This window comes from Pseudophryne corroboree, chromosome 6, assembly GCF_028390025.1.
Source record: "Pseudophryne corroboree isolate aPseCor3 chromosome 6, aPseCor3.hap2, whole genome shotgun sequence".
NCBI lineage: Eukaryota > Metazoa > Chordata > Amphibia > Anura > Myobatrachidae > Pseudophryne > Pseudophryne corroboree.
The window spans coordinates 441,090,442-441,112,338 of NC_086449.1; the positions used below are offsets into that span (position 1 = coordinate 441,090,442).

General features: G+C 48.5%; 1 protein-coding gene across 4 annotated transcripts in view; it reads left to right on the forward strand.

Moving 5' to 3' along the window:
• The window catches only part of TPRKB (TP53RK binding protein), a 120,178-nt gene extending 98,610 nt beyond the window's left edge, over positions 1–21,568 (forward strand). For all 4 annotated transcript variants that reach the window (XM_063927102.1, XM_063927104.1, XM_063927101.1 and 1 more), the window contains exon 5: positions 21,358–21,568. In XM_063927102.1, coding sequence (XP_063783172.1) covers positions 21,358–21,444 — 87 coding nt within the window. In that variant the 3' untranslated portion in view covers positions 21,445–21,568. The remainder of the gene's footprint in view (positions 1–21,357) is intronic.
• The last annotated feature ends 329 nt before the right edge of the window (positions 21,569–21,897 follow it).

The window sequence follows — 21,897 nt, forward strand, 5'->3', positions numbered from 1 at the left end:
GAACGACTGGAGTCAGGAAGACTGACTCGCTGTTTGTCCTGTATGCATCCAACAAGCTGGGTGCTCCTGCTTCAAAGCAAACTTTTGCTCGCTGGATCTGTGGCACGATTCAGCAGGCTCATTCTGCGGCTGGACTGCCGCATCCAAAATCAGTGAAAGCCCATTCCACAAGAAAGGTGGGATCTTCTTGGGCGGCTGCCCGAGGGGTCTCGGCATTACAGCTTTGCCGAGCTGCTACTTGGTCGGGTTCAAACACATTTGCAAAGTTCTACAAGTTTGATACCCTGGCTGAGGAGGACCTTGAGTTTGCCCATTCGGTGCTGCAGAGTCATCCGCACTCTCCCGTCCGTTTGGGAGCTTTGGTATAATCCCCATGGTCCTTACGGAGTCCCCAGCATCCACTAGGACGTTAGAGAAAATAAGATTTTCATCACCGGTAAATCTATTTCTCGTAGTCCGTAGTGGATGCTGGGAGCCCGTCCCAAGTGCGGACTCTCTGCAATACATGTATATAGTTATTGCTTAACTAAAGGGTTATTGTATGAGCCATCTGTTGAGAGAGGCTGTTATTGTTCATACTGTTAACTGGGTATAGTTATCACGAGTTGTACGGTGTAATTGGTGTGGCTGGTATGAGTCTTACCCTGGATTCCAAATCCTTTCCTAGTAATGTCAGCTCTTCCGGGCACAGTTTCCCTAACTGAGGTCTGGAGGAGGGGCATAGAGGGAGGAGCCAGTGCACACCAGATATAGTACCTAATCTTTCTTTTAAGAGTGCCCAGTCTCCTGCGGAGCCCGTCTATTCCCCATGGTCCTTACGGAGTACCCAGCATCCACTACGTACTGACCTCTAACAGAGTGCTATATACCCTTGATCAGTGCGCAGGAATTTCATTGTTTGTGTTTACACTGTAGTTATATCTAGTAACAGATGAATATATAATGATCAGTTCAGATATTCTGATGTTCATAGTGTTTCTACCATTACAGGGAAAAACACCTCCATTATTAAATGATATCTTCCTGAATAGTTGTATATATTGAACCAAGATTATATGTCACCACCCAACATTTCACTAAGTTACCATACAGAAAGTTTATTGTGGCTTATATAGACCACATGACTGCAGTGTATATTTTCTGAATTGCTTGGAATGTTGATGTTAAAGAAAGAATTATCTCTGTATTCAGCTTAACTGTGTCCTAAGTGTTTTTATATGTTTATTACAGAGTGTAGTCTGGAACATTTATTACAGTTATCACTGTTAGATTGTATCACAGGTGTCTCATAACATTCCTAGATTTATCTTGTATGAATACAATATATCTTTTCTCAACTCCATATAATTGCCTGTTATTCCTTGTATCGTTTCAGAAAATCTATTAGCTAGTGCAGTGTTGCTGGTTATCTCACTGAGTCGTTACCTATTAAGTAAGACTACAGTTCTTAGTAGTTAATAATCATCTATCGGCTGCTTTGCACTAGTACTATTAGAGAAAGAATTATCTCTGTATTCAGTTTTTTGATTGTATCCTGAATGTTTCTGTGTGTTTATTACAGAGTATAATCTGAAACATTTGTTGCAATTATCACTGCTGAATTGTATCACTGATGTCTCATAACATTCCTAGGTTCATCATATAAGAATACAATGTATCTTTTCTCAACTCCACATAATTGCTTGTTATTCCTTATATTGTTTCAGAGAATCTGTTAGCTAGTGCAGTGCTGCTTGTTATCTCACTGAGTCACTATCTATTGAGTGAATCTTCAGTTCTCTATGATTAATAATCATCTACCAGCTGCTTTACACTAATACTATTAACCAACACTGCACATGGTATAAGTTAGAACTGACTAGACATTTATCTTAATATAAAACATAGACATAGAGCAACGCGGACACACGCTGCCTACCTGCATATTCCTATAGCAGTGTCTCATCAGCAATACCTGAGATTTGCGATTGGCAACTGCCATTACCAGTTTCGGGCGTTACCTTTTGGTTTAACAACGGCTCCGCGAGTCTTTACAAAAGCGGTGTACTCCGCCGTCAAGGGGTAAGGATACCGCCGTATTTGGACGACTTGTTAATCCTGGCAAATTCCCCAGAACTTCTCCTGCGTCATCTAGATGTGACGGTCCGGTTTCTGCAAGCCCACAGGTGGCTCATCAACTGGAAGAAATCCTCCCTGGTCTCTGCTTAGAGCATGGTGCATCTGGGAGCACTATTGGACACTCACAACCAGCGGTTGTTCCTGTCTCAGGAGAAAGTCCTGAAACTTCAGGACAGGATTCGTTGCTTCCTATCTCATCCGCAAGTGTCGATACATTCGGCGATGCAGGTGCTGGGCCTCATGGTGTCAGCATTTGACATGGTGGAGTACGCTCAATTTCACTCTCGCCCTCTCCAGAGGCTGATTCTAGCCAAATGGGACGGCCTGCCTCACCGGATCAGGTCTCAAATGATCTCATTGACTCCGGAGGTCCGTCTGTCGCTGCTCTGGTGGCTCCGGGACCAACAATTGTGCAGGGGCCGTCCGTTCTGGATATCCGACTGGGTCCTGTTGACGACAGATACCAGTCTAAGAGGTTGGGGCGCGGTGCTGGAGCAACACTCCCTTCAGGGGCGGTGGACCAAGGAGGAGTCCCTCCTCTCGATCAATATTCTGGAGTTGCGGGCGGTCTTCAATGCCTTGAACCTAGCCCAGCATTTAATTCAGAACCGTCCTGTTCAAGTACAGTCGGACAACGCCACCACAGTGGCTTACATAAATCATCAAGGCGGCACTCGAAGCTGCCTAGCAATGAAGGAAGTCTCACGGATTCTACGTTGGGCAGAACGCCATCTACCGGCCATATCGGCAATATTCATTCCGGGAGTCCTGAATTGGGAAGCGGACTTTCTCAGTCGTCAGGACGTGCATGCCGGCGAGTGGGGCCTCCATCCAGAAGTGTTTCAACTACTAGTGGAAAGGTGGGGCCTTCCAGACGTGGATCTGATGGCGTCTCGACACAATCACAAGGTTCCGGTCTTCGGAGCAAGAACAAGGGATCCTCAAGCAGCATTCGTGGATGTGCTGGCGGTACCGTTGAGGTTTCGGCTGCCGTACGTGTTCCCTCCGGTGTCACTCCTGCCCAGGGTAATTCGGAAGTTCAAGCAAGAAAAAGGAATTCTGCTTCTCATAGCTCCAGCGTGGCCCAGACGGCACTGGTTCTCAGACCTGCAAGGCCTATCGTCAGAGCGTCAAATTCTACTTCCACAACGCCCAGACCTCCTCGTTCAGGGCCCCTGTGTCTACCAGGACCAAGCCCGGCTGTCTATGACGGCGTGGCTCTTGAAGCTTCCGTCTTAAGGGCTAAAGGGTTTTCTGAGGTGGTCATTCAAACTATGTTGCGGACCCAGAAACCGGCTTCTGCTCGGATTTACTTTAGGGTCTGGCATTCTTACTTTGTTTGGTGCGCATCTAATGATTATGACGTCAAGTTTAGTATAGCGAAGTTGTTGGCTTTTCTTCAGCAGGGCCTGGACTTAGGCCTGCGTCTGGCCTCCCTCAAGGTTCAAATATCTGCCTTGTCGGTGTTGTTTCAGAGAAAAATTGTGACCTTACCTGATGTACATACCTTTACTCAGGGCTTGTTGCGTATCCAACCTCCCTATGTCCCGCCTGTGGCTCCTTGGGACTTGTCGGTGGTTTTGGAGGCGTTACAAGAGTCTCCGTTTGAACCTCTTGGTTCAGCTGATGTTAAGTGGCTTTCCCTTAAGGTGGTGTTTCTGCTTGCTATTGCTTCAGCTAGAAGAGTGTCGGATTTGGGTGCCTTGTCCTGTAGTTCTCCATATCTGATATTTCACCGTGACCGGGTGGTTCTTAAGACTCGTCCAGGCTATCTACCTAAGGTGGTTTCTTCGTTCCACCTTAATCAGGAGATTGTAGTTCCGGCACTTGATTCTCCTGATCTGTCTCCCAAAGAGCGGTCTTTGGATGTGGTACGGGCTCTCCGTATCTATGTGAAGAGAACTGCTCCTATTAGGAAATCTGATTCTCTTTTTGTTGTGTTTGGGTTTCACAAACGGGGCTGCCCTGCTCACAAGCAAACTCTGGCCAGATGGATTAGAATGGTGATTGCACATGCTTATGTGAAGGCTGGTCTCTCTGCTCCTGATCACATTAAGGCCCATTCTACTCGGTCTGTTGGACCTTCTTGGGCGGCCCAACGTGGTGCGACCCTTAAATAATTGTGCAAGTCGGCTACGTGGTCCTCTGTGAACATGTTCATATGGTTCTATGCCTTCGATACTGCCGCTTCCCAGGATGCTTCCTTTGGACGCCGGGCTCTTGTGCCCGCTACAGTGCGTCCCCTCCCATAAGGAACTGCTTTAGGACATCCCCATTGTCCATTCCTTGTGGAGCCCAGTGTACCCCGCAGCAGAAAATGAGTTTTATGGTAAGAACTTACCTTTGTTAAAACTCTGCGAGGTACACTGAGCTCCACAAGGCGCCCACCCTGACGCACTTAGCTTCTTTGGGTTGGTATGGAATTAGCCGCTAACACTTCTCCTGTCGGGAGAGTGTGGTGTTTGTGGCAACTGGCAGTTGTCGTCTCTTTTACTTGCTACTGCATTGGGCTGGTTAACAAAACTGAGCTCCTGTGCACGGAGGCGGGGTGATATAGGAGGCAGCGCTATGCATCTTGGGAAGAAGGTCAAAGCTTTTGAGCCTGTTGGTGCTTCGGATCAAGATCCTACTCTACACCCCATTGTCCATTCCTTGTGGAGCCCAGTGTACCTCGCAGAAAGAGTTTTAACAAAGGTATTTTCTTACCATAAAACTCGTTTTCCTTATTAGTAGTGTTCACGCTAGGCTGTTTTAGCAGGGCGCCGCGCCCTGCCCGATTTTTTTAAAGGCAAAATCCGCCCTGCCCCTTCTGCGGCGCCCTGCTAGAACAGCCGCCTGCTTCCTGCCCTCCCAGCATGTAAAGATGCTGTGCGCATGCGCACTGCATCCATTCACGCTATGGGAGAGAGCTGGGGGAAGCCCAGCACCTCCATCGGTGCCGGGCACGCCCCCAACAGTGACGTCGCCGGCCACAGACGCCCCCTATAGCAACGTCTGTGGGCCGCACCGCCCACTAAAATGACGTTTGCATGGCCATGCCCCCTATTTTACATGGCCGCGCCCCCCCATTATGCCCCCGGAGTCCGGCGCCCTGCCCTATTTCAATCCTAGAAATAGCTACTAGGTGTGGGCACTAGTGTGTTTATTTTGTTGCCTTGATAACAGACCCATCACTTCCGGTTTGATGACGTCTGTATAAGGATAGGGGCATTTTGTTTAGTAGAGCAAGCTTGCTCTGTTGCCATGATAGAGCAATTGTGTCCTTGCTTGACCAGTAACGGCGGTTTAATATTATGATATTGGCCCATTGTTATTTATTAGTTACCTTGACATTAATGACTGGTTCCAGTCCTGGTATGTCCAGTGATCGCAAAAACGCGCTATGGCGCATATTTTACCCAATAATTGATTGTGGGGACTCAAAAATAAAAACACCCAGGGTCCCTCAGGACGCGATCTGACCAGCAGCGCTGTCCTGCGCTGTCAGTCAGATTCCGTCTCCACGGCAGCAGAGGGAGGAACTTGGAAGGGGAGGAGACCCTGTGAGAGTGTGTGTGTGTTCTCCCGCCCCGCCTCCCCTCACCGTCTGCTCCGCGCGCGCCGCACATGACAGGAATCATCCTGCTGTGTGTGTGGGCCGTAGCTAGGGCTGTGACCTCCGCGGGCGGGCTGAGGAAATCCACGGTGCCCCTCCAGCGAGCTATAGGAGTCAGACGGCGGAGGAAGCAGGAAGATGCCAGCGGTAAGTGGCGGGACAAGAGGCGGCTGCGGGTGCTACAGCATGAGGGTCATATGGGCTGGAGAGGAGTAGGGGGAAGCTCCTGCAGGACCAGACCCGCCCCATTCATTCCCTCTAACCTGCCGCTCTGTATTGTAATCTAAACCCTGTCACCCGCTCCCCTCTTCCACGATACTCTGTTGAAGCTCCACAGGGCACAGGAGCAGGGTAATGCTGGAGGGATATAAGAACTGCCCCCCTCCCCTTTTCCCCAGTGTGTATAATAACTGCCCCCTCCTCCCTTCCCCTGTGTGTATAACTGCCTCCCCCCTTCCCCTGTGTGTGTAATAACTCCCCCCCCCTTCCCCTGTGTGTGTAATAACTTCCCCCCTTCCCCTGTGTATGTAATAACTTCCCCCTTCCCCTGTGTGTGTAATAACTTCCCCCCTTCCCCTGTGTGTGTAATAACTTCCCCCCTTTCCCTGTGTGAGTATAACTGCCTCACCCACCCCCCTTCCCCTGTGTGTAATAACTTCCCCCCTTCCCCTGTGTGTGTAATAACTTCCCCCCTTCCCCTGTGTGTATAACTGCCTCCCCCCCCACCCCCCTTCCCCTGTGTGTGTAATAACTTCCCCCCTTCCCCTGTGTGTGTAATAACTTCCCCCCTTCCCCTGTGCTCTGCCTGGTGGAATGTGTATAATGCAGTGATTGCAAAATACGTGCTATGGCGCGTTTTTACGTGCTACAAGCAGAGGGGGACTGTTTTTTTTTTTAAATGAGCGGGTCCTGTAGGACGCGCTGTCTCTAACTGACCAGTGCGTCTCTGCCAATACCGTTCTTCAGTGCCTCTCTCGCCATTAAATCGCCGCCGGCAGTTTCTCCCTGTCCAATCGCGCTGTCCGCAGCTTCTCCCTGTCCAATCGCGCTGCCCGCAGCTTCTCCCCATCCAATCGCGCTGCCGGCAATGTCTCCCCATTCAAGTGCGGCTGAGACGTGACGTCCCTCCTCCCTGTCCGCCAGCGTACTCGCCGTTCTGCTCCAAACTACAGTAAGAAGCAGCTGCGAGCAGGCGCCGGGGCGGGCTGTGTTATGACACACAGTGGCTGCTCACTAGCCAGCGCAGAGCAATCATTGAGGAAGCCTGTGTCTCTCTGGCTGCATACGGCTGCACTCCCTGGGGGATTAAGTAAGTTATACTTATAATCAACTAACATAGGGAGCGTATGTGTGTGGGAGGGAAGAGAGTGGCGGCAGCTAATGATGCAGATATGGAGGATGGGGCAGTGCCCATCATACACTCTGCCCATACCTCCTCAGTGTCCATTATAAACACACCAAATTCTTCCACTGTGGGCAACATACACCCCCCACACATACCCACAGAGTGACCATCACATGCACACCCACAGTGGCCATTATATACTGCTCTACCTGGCGCAATGTGTATAACGTGCTCTACCTGGCGTAATGTATATAACGTTCTCTACCTGTCGCAATGTGTGTAACGTTCTCTACCTGTCGCAATGTGTATAACATGCTCTGCCTGGCGCAAAGTGTATAATGTACTCTGCCTAGCGCAATGTGTATAACGTGCTCTGCCTGGCGCAATGTTTATAACGTGCTCTGCCTGGCGCAATGTGTATAACGTGCTCTGCCTGGCGCAATGTATATAGGTGGTTCTACCTGATGCAATGAGTATAATGTGCTCTACCTGGCTCAGTGTGTATATAGGTGCTTCTACCTGGTGCAATGTGTATATATAATGTGCTCTGCCTGGCGCAAAGTGTATAATGTACTCTACCTGGTGCAATGTGTATAATGTGCTCTGCCTGGCTCAGTGTGTATAGGCGGTTCTACCTGGTGCAATGTGTATAATGTGCTCTAACTGGTGCAATGTGTATTAATGTGCTCTACCTGGCGCAGTGTGTATAGGTGGTTCTACATGGTGTAATGTGTATAAGCGGCGCTACTCTGTGGTGTAATGTGAATTGGTACTATTATGTGGCCAAGCCCCTTCCCCACAAAGCCAGACCCTTAAATTTTTTATGCGCGCCTTCTGCGCGCACTGTCCATACTTTCCAATATGGGAGGGGGACCACCAATTCACTTTCTGCCAAAGGGCACCAAAATGTCTAGGTACAGCTCTGGAGCAGTGTTCTGTATACTACACAGCCCAGCAGCACTGTCACCCCCTTCTTCCCCTTGCAACACTTTTGTAGTGTCCAAATCAAGTTGTGGGGTTTCATATTTGAATCATTAATAAGATTAATAATAACCTTCATTCCGATGGGACCCAGAATAGGACAGGTAGGACCCCAATTTTTAAAAGTGAGGGGTCCCTGGGACCCACTTTTTTTTAGGCTCAGCGCGATCACTGATGTCACTGTGATGTTACTTCCAGTTGTTTTGCCATTTGATCATTAGAAATCCGCAGTTAATTTCACCTTGGTATATTATTATACAGGTATATAGGTTTGTTTGGCTGTGGGGTGTCATGCACAGAAGGGTGGCTTGTTATATGTATTGGATCTCCTGATGCTGAGGTTATCTGCTATTTACTGCTGGCTGTTGTGACCAAGTCCCCTCATGCTGATTTGTACTACTTTGCACTTTATGGACATGCACTGTGTACATGCAATGGTCTGTTTGATGAATCTTTACTAAGGTGTATATGATATGGGGAAATTAGCTCGGGAGACAATGTATTTGGTGCAGTGTCTAAGGGCTGAATCAGGATCCACAGACAGCTTTTCTCTGACGTCCTAGTGGATGCTGGGAACTCCGTAAGGACCATGGGGAATAGACGGGCTCCGCAGGAGACTGGGCACTCTAAAAGAAAGATTAGGTACTATCTGGTGTGCACTGGCTCCTCCCACTATGACCCTCCTCCAGACCTCACTTAGATTTCTGTGCCCGGCCGAGCTGGATGCACACTAGGGGCTCTCCTGAGCTCCTAGAAAGAAAGTTTATTTTAGGTTTTTTATTTTACAGTGAGACCTGCTGGCAACAGGCTCACTGCATCGAGGGACTAAGGGGAGAAGAAGCGAACCTACCTGCTTGCAGCTAGCTTGGGCTTCTTAGGCTACTGGACACCATTAGCTACAGAGGGATCGACCGCATGGAACTGGCCTTGGTGTTCGTTCCTGGAGCCGCGCCGCCGTCCCCCTTACAGAGCCAGAAGCAAGAAGAGGTCCGGAAAATCGGCGGCAGAAGACTTCGGTCTTCACCAAGGTAGCGCACAGCACTGCAGCTGTGCGCCATTGCTCCTCATGCACACTTCACACTCCGGTCACTGAGGGTGCAGGGCGCTGGGGGGGGGGCGCCCTGAGGGCAATATATGACACCTTGGCTGGCAAATCTACATCATATATAGTCCTAGAGGCTATATAGATGTAAAATTACCCCTGCCAGTATTCCAGAAAAAGCGGGAGAAAGTCAGTTGAAAAAGGGGCGGGGCTTCTCACTCAGCACACTGGCGCCATTTTCTCTTCACAGTGCTGCTGGAAGACAGCTCCCCAGGCTCTCCCCTGTAGTTTTCAGGCTCAAAGGGTTAAAAAGAGAGGGGGGGCACAAAATTTAGGCGCAATATTGTATATACAAGCAGCTATTGGGAAAAATTCACTCAATATAGTGTTAATCCCAAAATTATATAGCGCTCTGGTGTGTGCTGGCATACTCTCTCTCTCTGTCTCCCCAAAGGGCTGTGTGGGGTCCTGTCCTCAGTCAGAGCATTCCCTGTGTGTGTGTGTGTGTGTGTGTGTGTGTGTGTGTGTGTGTGTGTGTGTGCGGTGTGTCGGTACGGCTGTGTCGACACGTTTGATGAGGAGGCTTATGTGATGGCAGAGCAGATGCCGATAAATGTGATGTCGCCCCCTGTGGGGCCGACACCAGAGTGGATGGATAGGTGGAAGGTATAAACCGACAGTGTCAACTCCTTACATAAAAGGCTGGATGACGTAACAGCTATGGGACAGCCAGCTTCTCAGCCCGCGCCTGCCCAGGCGTCTCAAAGGCCATCAGGGGCTCAAAAACGCCCGCTCCCTCAGATGGCAGACACAGATGTCGACACGGAGTCTGACTCCAGTGTCGACGAGGTTGAGACATATACACAATCCACTAGGAACATCCGTTACATGATCCCGGCAATAAAAAATGTGTTACACATTTCTGACATTAACCCAAGTACCACTAAAAAAGGGTTTTATGTTTGGGGAGAAAAAGCAGGCAGTGTTTTGTTCCCCCATCAAATGAGTGAATGAAGTGTGAAAAAGCGTGGGTTCCCCCGATAAGAAACTGGTCATTTCTAAAAAGTTACTGATGGCGTACCCTTTCCCGCCAGAGGATAAGTTACGCTGGGAGATATCCCCTAGGGTGGATAAGGCGCTCACACGTTTGTCAAAAAAGGTGGCACTGCCGTCTTAGGATACGGCCACTTTGAAGGTACCTGCTGATAAAAAGCAGGAGGCTATCCTGAAGTTTGTATTTACATACTCAGGTACTAGACTGAGACCTGCAGACAGTGCTGCTGCAGCGTGGTCTGTAACCCTGTCAAACAGGGATACTATTTTGCGAACATAAGACGTCGTCTTATATATGAGGGATGCACAGAGGGATATTTTGCCGGCTGGCATCCAGAATTAATGCAATGTCCATTCTGTCAGGAGGGTATTAGAGACCCGACACTGGACAGGTGATGCTGACTTTAAAAGGCACATAGAGCCTTATAAGGGTGAGGAATTGTTTGGGGATGGTCTCTGGGACCTCGTATCCACAGCAACAGCTGGGAAGAAAAATTTTTACCTCAGGTTTCCTCACAGCCTAAGAAAGCACTGTATTATCAGGTACAGTCCTTTCGGCTTCAGAAAAGCAAGCGGGTCAAAGGCGCTTCCTTTCTGCACAGAGACGAGGGAAGAGGGAAAAAGCTGCACCGGTCAGCCAGTTCCCAGAATCAAAATTCTTCCCCCGCTTCCTCTGAGTCCACCGCATGACGCGGGGGCTCCACAGGCGTAGCCAGGTACGGTGGGGGGCCGCCTCAAAAATTTCAGCGATCAGTGGGCTCGCTCACAGGTGGATCCCTGGATCCTTCAAGTAGTATCTCAGGGGTACAAGCTGGAATTCGAGGCGTCTCCCCCCCGCCGTTTCCTCAAATCTGCCTTGCCGACAACTCCCTCAGGCAGGGAGGCTGTGCTAGAGGCAATTCACAAGCTGTATTCCCAGCAGGTGATAGTCAAGGTGCCCCTACTTCAACAAGGACGGGGTTACTATTCCACACTGTTTGTGGTACCGAAACCGGACGGTTCGGTGAGACCCATTTTAAATTTGAAATCCTTGAACACATACATAAAAAAATTCTAGTTCAAGATGAAATCGCTCAGGGCGGTTATTGCAAGCCTGGAGGAGGGGGATTACATGGTATCCCTGGACATCAAGGATGCTTACCTACATGTCCCCATTTACCATCCTCACCAGGAGTACCTCAGATTTGTGGTACAGGATTGCCATTACCAATTCCAAACACTGCCGTTTGGACTGTCCACGGCACCGAGGGTCTTTACCAAGGTAATGGCAGAAATGATGATACTCCTTCGAAAAAAGGGAGTTTTAATTATCCCGTACTTGGACGATCTCCTTATAAAGGCGAGGTCCAAGGAGCAGTTGTTGGTCGGAGTAGCACTATCTCGGGAAGTGCTACAACAGCACGGATGGATTCTATACATTCCAAAGTCACAGCTGGTTCCTACCACACGCCTACTGTTCCTGGGGATGGTTCTGGACACAGAACAGAAAAAAGTGTTTCTCCCGCAGGAGAAAGCCAAGGAGCTGTCATCTCTAGTCAGAGACCTCCTGAAACCAAAACAGGTATCGGTGCATCACTGCACACGAGTCCTGGGAAAAATGGTAGCTTCTTACGAAGCAAAATTCCATTCGGCAGGTTCAATGCAAGAACCTTTCAGTGGGACCTCTTGGACAAGTGGTCGGGATCGCATCTTCAGATGCATCGGCTGATAACCCTGTCTCCAAGGACCAGGGTATCTCTACTGTGGTGGCTGCAGAGTGCTCATCTTCAAGAGGGCCGCAGATTCGGCATACAGGACTGGGTCCTGGTAACCACGGATGCCAGCCTTCGAGGCTGGGGGGCAGTCACACAGGGAAGAAATTTCCAAGGACTTTGGTCAAGTCAGGAGTCGTCCCTACACATAAATATTCTGGAACTGAGGGCCATTTACAATGCCCTAAGTCTGGCAAGGCCTCTGCTTCAAAACCAGCCGGTACTGATCCAATCAGACAACATCACGGCAGTCGCCCATGTAAACCGACAGGGCGGCACAAGAAGCAGGATGGTGATGGCAGAAGCCACAAGGATTCTCCGATGGGCGGAAAATCACGTCTTAGCACTGTCAGCAGTGTTCATTCCGGGAGTGGACAACTGGGAAGCAGACTTCCTCAGCAGACACGACCTACACCCGGGAGAGTGGGGACTTCATCCAGAAGTCTTCCAACTGTTGGTAAACCGTTGGGAAAGGCCACAGGTGGACATGATGGCGTCCCGCCTAAACAAAAAACTAGATATTGCGCCAGGTCAAGGGACCCTCAGGCAATAGCTGTGGACGCTCTAGTGACACCGTGGGTGTACCAGTCGGTTTATGTATTCCCTCCTCTGCCTCTCATACCAAAGGTACTGAGAATAATAAGAAAACGAGGAGTAAGAACGATACTCGTGGTTCCGGATGGGCCAAGAAGAGCTTGGTACCCAGAACTTCAAGAAATGATATCAGAGGACCCATGGCCTCTACCGCTCAGACAGGATCTGCTACAGCAGGGGCCCTGTCTGTTCCAAGACTTACCGTGGCTGCGTTTGACGGCATGGCGGTTGAATTCCGGATCCTAAAGGAAAAGGGCATTCCGGAAGAAGTCATTCCTACGCTGATAAAAGCCAGGAAAGAAGTAACCGCAAACCATTATCACCGTATTTGGCGAAAATATGTTGCGTGGTGTGAGGCCAGGAAGGCCCCAACAGAGGAATTTCAGCTGGGTCGTTTTCTGCACTTCCTACAGTCAGGGGTGACTATGGGCCTAAAATTGGGTTCCATTAAGGTCCAGATTTCGGCTCTGTCGATTTTCTTCCAGAAAGAACTGGCTTCACTGCCTGGAGTTCAGACATTTGTAAAGGGAGTGCTACATATTCAGCCCCCTTTTGTGCCTCCTGTGGCACCTTGGGATCTCAACGTGGTGTTGAGTTTCTTAAAATCACATTGGTTTGAGCCACTTAAAACTGTGGATTTGAAATATCTCACGTGGAAAGTGGTCATGTTATTGGCCTTGGCTTCGGCCAGGCGTGTGTCAGAATTGGCGGCTTTGTCATGTAAAAGCCCTTATCTGATTTTCCATATGGATAGGGCAGAATTGAGGACTCGTCCCCAGTTTCTCCCTAAGGTGGTATCAGCTTTTCACTTGAACCAACCTATTGTAGTGCCTGCGGCTACTAGGGACTTGGAAGATTCCAAGTTACTGGACGTAGTCAGGGCCTTAAAAATGTATATTTCCAGGACGGCTGGAGTCAGGAAAACTGACTCGCTTTTTATCCTGTAGGCACCCAACAAAATAGGTGCTCCTGCTTCTAAGCAGACTATTGCTCGCTGAATTTGTAGCACAATTCAGCTGGAGCATTCTGCGGCTGGATTGCCGCATCCTAAATCAGTAAAAGCCCATTCCACGAGGAAAGTGGGCTCATCTTGGGCGGCTGCCCGAGGGGTCTCGGCTTTACAATTTTGCCGAGCTGCAACTTGGTCAGGGGCAAACACGTTTGCTAAATTCTACAAAATTGATACCCTGGCTGAGGAGGACCTTGAGTTCTCTCATTCGGTGCTGCAGAGTCATCCGCACTCTCCCGCCCGTTTGGGAGCTTTGGTATAATCCCCATGGTCCTTACGGAGTTCCCAGCATCCACTAGGACGTCAGAGAAAATAAAGATTTTACTCACCGGTAAATCTATTTCTCGTAGTCCGTAGTGGATGCTGGGCGCCCATCCCAAGTGCGGATTGTCTGCAATACTTGTATGTAGTTATTGCCTAACTAAGGGTTATTGTTGAGCCATCTGTTGAGAGGCTCAGTTATATTTCATACTGTTAACTGGGTGTAGTATCACGAGTTATACGGTGTGATTGGTGTGGCTGGTATGAGTCTTACCCGGGATTCAAAATCCTTCCTTATTGTGTCAGCTCTTCCGGGCACAGTATCCTAACTGAGGTCTGGAGGAGGGTCATAGTGGGAGGAGCCAGTGCACACCAGATAGTACCTAATCTTTCTTTTAGAGTGCCCAGTCTCCTGCGGAGCCCGTCTATTCCCCATGGTCCTTACGGAGTTCCCAGCATCCACTACGGACTACGAGAAATAGATTTACCGGTGAGTAAAATCTTATTTTCCAGTGAATAAATTATATAATAAAGATTTACCGTCAGCATAAATAAACAGGAAAAAAACAACAAACAGCCTAGCCCCCATTCCGGGCAACTATCTAATGCTAGCCATACATCAGACCAACTTTCCTCCAACTCTCCAAACCTCCAACCGTCCAACTTGTCTGTCAAACTAAAACAGTGCTCCACACATCTAACCAACTTTTCATCAGTGCTCCACACATCTAACAAACTTTTCATCAGTGCTCCACACATCTAACCAACTTTTCATCAGTGCTCCACACATCTAACCAACTTTTCATCAGTGCTCCACACATCTAACCAACTTTTCATCAGTGCTCCACACATCTAACCAACTTTTCATCAGTGCTCCACACATCTAACCAACTGTTCAGCAGACCAGTCAGCTTCTCTCCAACTTGTGATGTCACAGAAGTAGGCGGACAGTGCCTGTCTACTTCTGCATGTTTTCAATAGTTTATTTAAAAATAGAATATTGGAGGCCTATTTAGTTATTTCAATTTAAAAATAAAAATAAAATCCTAAGCATACAGTTTTCTATTTCCCGCATCAGGTTACAGAGTAACAGATATAAATAAACACAATGTTTCATTTTGTTACTGGTTCAAAACTATGATGTCTTTGATATTTGTCTTTAAAGAAATAGTTGATTTTGAAAGGTTTTAATAGTGCAGTAGATAACCTTCCAAATAGATCGTAGTGTAGCTGAATTATTCAGCACATTTTTTTTTATAGATTAGGATTCCTTCATACATATGCTCATAGCACTGTGCTTATAGCGCATTCAGCTCAAGTGGCTATAAAAGTGATTGTAACCGCAAGACTTATTCTGCAGCAATAAAGACCTGTATGGCCATAATTGATTCAAAGAGTATTGGCGACCCCGCCCCATGCCCCCCCCCCCCCCCCCCCCCCCTTCCATACTTTAAAAAGGAGTAACACTCGCCAAAGTCATGTGTCACCAGAAAAGGGCGTTGTCTTTCAGGGAAGGGGCATGGCCACTCAATAGTCCCCCAGTTAAAATTATGCAGCACAGTAGAGCAGCCTTATTCACATTACGCCATGTAGTAGAGCCCTTTATTTATGCTACATCACACACTAGAGACCCTTTTTCACATTCTGTCACAAAGAAGAGCACCTTATTCTTGTTATGTCACACAGTAGAGCACCTTATTCGCGTTAGAAGAGGGAGGTGGGTGAGGTTAGGGCAGAGAGCGAGAAAGGCCAGGAGGAGGTTGGTGAGGTTACGGCACAGAAGTCAGGATGAGATGGGTGAGTACCTGGGGTGGTGGACAGGGAAGACTGAGCTGCTGCTAGGGTCGGGGGCAGGGGAATCTGTGCTGCTACTCTGAGGTGGGTGCGGGCAGGGGAGACTGTTCTTGAGGATGCAGGCATGGGAGACTATACTGTTGGGGAAGTGGGGGTGTGGACAGGTGATTCTGTGCTGCAATTTTTGGGGCAGGGAAGGAGCTAGATGTTGCTTTATATATATATATATATATATATATTATATTGTCTAATAAACCCCATTTTTATTTGGAAAAAAAACGTAGTCCCTAGAAATATATGCCACCCATGGTCGCTTAGATCTTATTTACTTTTTTCCAATTTTTATGTATCCTGCACACGTACTAGTGCAGGTTACATTTAAGATATAGCAGACGCCCTCTATACAAAAGGGAGTGGCACACGGTGACTATTAGTTCTTTAGGGTTTAGCTTCCAACTGACTTACTGTGAAAAAACTTTCTACTGTATTTTTGGCGCTGTTGGTTCACCCCATACACACACACACACACACACACACACACACACACACACATATATATATATACTGTATATATACTGTTATGAGAGGTAGATAGTTAGATGGGAAGGAGGGTTGCTGGCTGGTTGTGTCCCTATTCTACGGGGGGGGGGTGTTCGGGTGGGTAGATGTGTGGGTGCCGGCAGGGGAGACAGTGCTATTGCTGTAGGTAGGAGGAGCCCGACTCTGTATTGTTACTGGAGCTTTGTTGGGTCCGAGATGTGCCTTGTGGTCGGAGCTTGCAGCTGTCTTTGTGTCCCGAACTGGCACCAAACTCCTTGCTGCAGGAGGATGGAGCACAGTGAAGAGACCCTTGTAGCCAGAGGGACTTCCTCACTGTCAGGAATCCCCTGTGAATTGGACCTATGGAACTACAGGTCCCAGCAGTTCCAGTTCCGTTCCAGTCTTCAGTCTCCTGCAGCCTACAGCTCACTGTGCTCCACCCAACCAGTACTATCATTTGGTAAACTACTGGTTTCAGTCAGCAGCCTGGAGTACACAAGTGCTTCTAGTTAACAGCATTTACTCCCGGTGCACTACTGTGCCCAGCCAGCAATCAGCAGTGCATTGCAGAATTACTCTCCTGATGAATCATTAGCTCCAGCTAACTCACAGCTGATCTGAACACCCAATCCAGCGGGGTGTGTTCTCACAGAGATGCAACATCCAAATGTCACAGACCAAGGGGTATAAACTCCAGTTCCTGGCTCAGTCTCATCGCCTTGGACAACGAGTCACACTCGGTGTACTAGTGCTCTGGTTCCCGTGTTCCTCTCTCCAAGTGGATCCCCTGTTGTACCTTTCATTGTTCAATTCTTCAGTCTTCATTCCTTCAGCCTGCTTCAGACTCCAGCCACAAATCACTACTTCCATCTGCAGTATTCCATCTGCAGTAAGGACTTTCCTCAGGTGTTACTCTCTGCTAAACCTGTGCACCTAATTAACAGCATTTCATCCTAACACTCTTGCTGAGTAGGACTGTCTCCTGCCTGGGCCGTGCAAGGCCAAAGTATTTCTATGTTATAGAGACTGTGTGCTTTTACAAAATACCAGAGGTCTGCTTTTCTTCAATTATTACTACAGTACTGTTTTGCATCCAGCTATTCAAGTTATTATTATTACCTATTTCTGTTACCAGTGACTTTTTTGAATATACATTTCCTTTGGACTCTGTTACCGTTCATTATTACTACTATCAGTTGTACCAGTTATTATCCATGCTTCAGTTTCTGTTATTATTGGCTTCCAAGTAACTATCCATTGTATATCATCCCATCTGTTTCCAACTACTCTCTGACCTCTGTGACGCAATAAACACCAGTGCTTATGCGCAGGACTTTTATCAAGCCTCCTTGTTTTATACACTGCACCAGCCATGACCCACTAGTGCCCCCTCTGGGAACAGATAAAACCAGAAACCTGGCACTCACATGCTGTCTCCTGACATGCCAGGCTCATGTCTCTCTCCTCCGTCGCCCATTCCAGCAAAGATCCTCACGGCTGCTCCCCACTGGCACTTGCAGCTTCCACGGGGGATGCCCGACGTCCTCTTGCTGCAGCCTGAACCTGTTCGGCTCTGCCCTGGAGGACCAGCTGCCGGTGCCAATGACCCGGAGGACCCAGTGCCTACACGAGAACCTGCTGCCGATGACACGGAGGACTTGCTGCCAGAGCCGATGATCAGGTGGACCCACTGCTACAGGTCAGTTTTCCATGTTCCATCCCCTGCTACCGCTACAAGGGATTATGGGCTGACGGGAGTCCTGGCACTGATGGCCTGGCGGTGGTGGTGATCGTGCCAGTTGATCACGGGGGTAGTATGCAGGAATTTGACACAAAGGTGCTGGTGATTGCAGGAGGTAGCGGTGCTGGGTTGATTACAGGGCTGGGGGGGATGCTGGCTGGGTGCAGTGTTGGATATAATGGGTGGCTCAATGCCAGCTGACAGGGGCAGCCCAGCAGCAGTGATGGCTGGCTGCGGCTGCCCTCGGTCCTCCTCCCGGCTCCTGCACTAATGCGGTCACTTACACGGATCCATGGTAGGGGTGGTCGCGGGTGACGGTGCCGCAATCACGGGTGGGGAAGTATGGGGGTGGTGGGGTGTAGGGATGACACGATCGTGGTGATTGTGGGGGTAGAATGTGGGATCGCAGGTGGGGAAGTAGGGGGATGCCGTAATTGCAAGTGGTGCGGTGCGTGGATGCCGTGATCGTGGTGATCGCGGGTGGTAGTATGGCAGTAGGTGAAGGTGGTCGGGGTGAGGGTGCCGCAACTGTGGAGGTAGTTTGCTGGATTGCCGTGATCACGGGTAGGTCGGTGGAAATGCACTGTGGTCATAGATGCCGGCATGGGGGGAGTGCAGGGTGATCACGGGGGAGGATGGGAGTGCCGGCTTAAGGGACACCGAAAACTGCTGTTGCTGGCGAGGGGGGGGGGGGGGGTGGATGTGGCAGTGAGACATGCGGCAACAGGTCTGGTTCTCTCCCCGCTCCGTTGATGATGATGCTTTGGTTGACAGGAGCAGCAGTCCAGGAGCAGCTCCAGTCCTCCTGTTAGTCCGGTAGCAGCAGCCGCAGCTTTGTGTTGGAAGTACTGCCGCCACTGCCTCTGGTTCTCCTCCCAATGCGCCGCCACTGCTGGGCGTCCCGGTGTCACAGGGGCAGCAGTGGAGTACTGCCGCTGCTGCCCCTGGTTCTCCTCTCGCTGCGTTGCCACTTCTGGGGAGTCACAAATCGCATCCTCTTGGCTCCCACATTTCTGCTGCCAAAGGTTCCGAATTACCACCGCTGCCGCAGGAGTCCCGCATTACTGCTGCTGCCGCAGGGTCCCGTATTACCACCGCTGCCGCAGGAGTCCGGAATTACTGCTTCTGACAGTGGTTCTGCATTACTGCCACTGACAGGGATCCTGCATTAACCCCACCGACGGGGATCCCGCATTACCGCCACCACCCAGAGCCGGCCCTAGCCAATTTGATGCCCTAGGCAAAATTTTGTCTGGTGCCCCCTAGCTCCGCCGCTGGTTCTGCATCTGTACCTGCAACGCTCAGGTAGTGGGGCCCACCGGGGGGTTACCCTGTGGGCCAGTTCAACTCTGCACAATGCCACACAGTAATGACCATAATACATATAATTCCACACAGTAAAGGAACCTTACACATATGCCCCACATTAGTAATGCCCATAATACACATAATGCCACACAGTAATGCACCTTACACATATGCCCCACATTAGTAATGCCCATAATACACATAATGCCACACAGTAATGCACCTTACACATATGCCCCACATTAGTAATGCCCATAATACACATAATGCCACACATTAATGCACCTTACACATATGCCCCACATTAGTAATGCCCATAATACACATATACTGCCACAGATACTGCCACACTTGCTGGTTATACAAAAAGATCAGTATCAAACATGTAGAAACTGTCCATTCTCTTCACTATTCAGTGTGTTTGCTGGTGTCTGTTACTCCCGTTAACTGAATGCCCTTTACTTTATACTGTGGGAGTGATATGCTCTGCCCTCCAGTCTGATGTGTCCAAAAGTCACGCTGCACTGATGTTTCATATAGAAAAGCACAACACAACTTACTGACCACGTTACAGTGCTGGGTGGCAGGGGAATTTTACGGCATGGACTGACTAGGAAATAAAGTGTGGGGAGAACACTGCCCATGTTATGTTCCTGCAGACACCTGGGAATTGCACAGGGATAAGGGACACAGGATAACAGGGTCCCCCTCCCCTATGTGCACAAGCAGTATAGGTGATGTCAGGTTTCTGTGAAGCAGTCTTCCAAAATACACATGTGTTATAGAAGCCATCCAGTAATAACCTTATATAGTCAGTGAAAATGTCACAGGTCCAGGAATTGCATTTACTGGGCTTCTGCTGTCTGTCTGAGGTCTCACAAGTCAGGGGCATTCAAGCATGTCAGAGGAAGTTTAAGGCACAGTGTGCATTTTTTTTACAAATGTAAACAGCAGTGTATACAAGTACTGATTGAATACATTTGGAAAGTAACAGTTAGTTTGCGTACTGTCCCTCCCAGCATGAGATACTGCAGGGACATGCTTGGATGCCCCTAGACATGCTTGGATGCCCTAGGCAAATGCCTAGCCTGCCTATAGGTAAGGCCGGCTCTGCCACCACCAACAGGAGTCCTGTGGTGACAGAGGCAGCCCCGGCAGTGATGAGCACAAAGATGGTGTCAGAAGTAGGCGGACACTGTCAGCCTTTGTCCGCCTACTTATCGTTCAGTTGGGGGGAAAGTTCCCCCTACACCTTAACGATTAGTTGGGATAATCAAACAAGTTTGATTTTCCCAACTAGTTGGACCAAACGTTTCTGGCTGTTTTTTAGTGTGTGGGAGCAAACGGCTGATAATCGTTTCCTCCCACACACTGCCAGATTATCGTTCCAACCAGCCAACTAGCTGGCTAGCATAACTTCTTGAACTCTCACTATGAGTGAGCAACTAATGCGCAAACATAATCTCACAGAAGTCTCACACTCTACCACAGGCTCCGGCCTGGTCTTTGGCTGACTGGGCTGCTTGCCACAGCTTCACAGTTCTAGTTTAGGGTTCTCTCTGTGTCCCACAGGCTGAACCCTGGCCACCAAGCCTGTATCGCTGCTTCAGCCCTACCTGGGCTATGTGCAAACACCACCCCTTAGGGCTCACACCTGCCTTTTCTCTTCTGTGTGGGTGGATCTTTCCTCCTCCACCCAGAATATGCTGTTCACCAAAACCCTCTCTTTTGATACTACCACTAATATAAAAAAATATATATATTACCCCTCCAGAAACTCCACACTTTTGTCATTTTGAATATAATATGGTAATCTGTATAATTTCTGCTGATTTGTAGAGTTTATAGAGGGCAAAACAAGGATGTCATGCTTGCGTTTTATTTAATCAACAAGCTTCCAGGCTATTGGGTTTGGGGTATTGTGGTTCTTGGGGTGTTTTTCTCCATACTTAGAGGTGCTATTCGTAAAATCTGTTGTTTGTGGCCCTGATCTTCCTTAGGGAATAGAGACTCATTATGTTAGTTTCCCCACTACTGTCACAGCCTGAGTAGAGATGCGGTGCTGCGTACTATGGAGTACAATAAAACCAAAACGACGTGCAGATTACATAATAATATATTTTTTGTTGCACATTTTGGATGCAAATGCATCAGACCCAGTTTGTTGATACTTTAAATGCTTTTATTATCTATCTACTCTAAGATTGCTTTTGTTTTATTTACAGATTTATAAAATAACTACACAAGAAGAAAAAATTGGTTCTGTATTGGATGCCGTTATCTGCAGAATGACAGTAAAAGACGTCTTGTAGGTTTTATGGGACATTTAATTGAAGTATCGGACTACATATACCACTCGACTGCGGTTTTGTGTTATTTTAAACTTCAGTACTGTGCTATGTTTTGTATTAAAAATAAAAATCAATATTAAATATATATTAAGTTGTAATTTCTTATATGCCTAATGCCTTACAAAACAGTCCTATGAGCCAGACAGGCGTTTAACCTAAAAATGAATACTTAATGGATTTTGCTGTCTTGTGGTATTGACATTGTCATTTCATAGTATTTTAACTACCCCTGGCCTAATGTTATCTTTACTGTGTAATGTAATGCTGTATAAAAGAAGGGCACCATTCCGTTTACGGTATCAATCTCTTTCCTAAAACATCTGTTTGCCTTTTGCTAACCGTTCTATTGCCCTGCTTCCACAGAAAGCAAAATCTTCTTTCATTTACTTTAAGCAAGGCACTCTTTCCAAATTC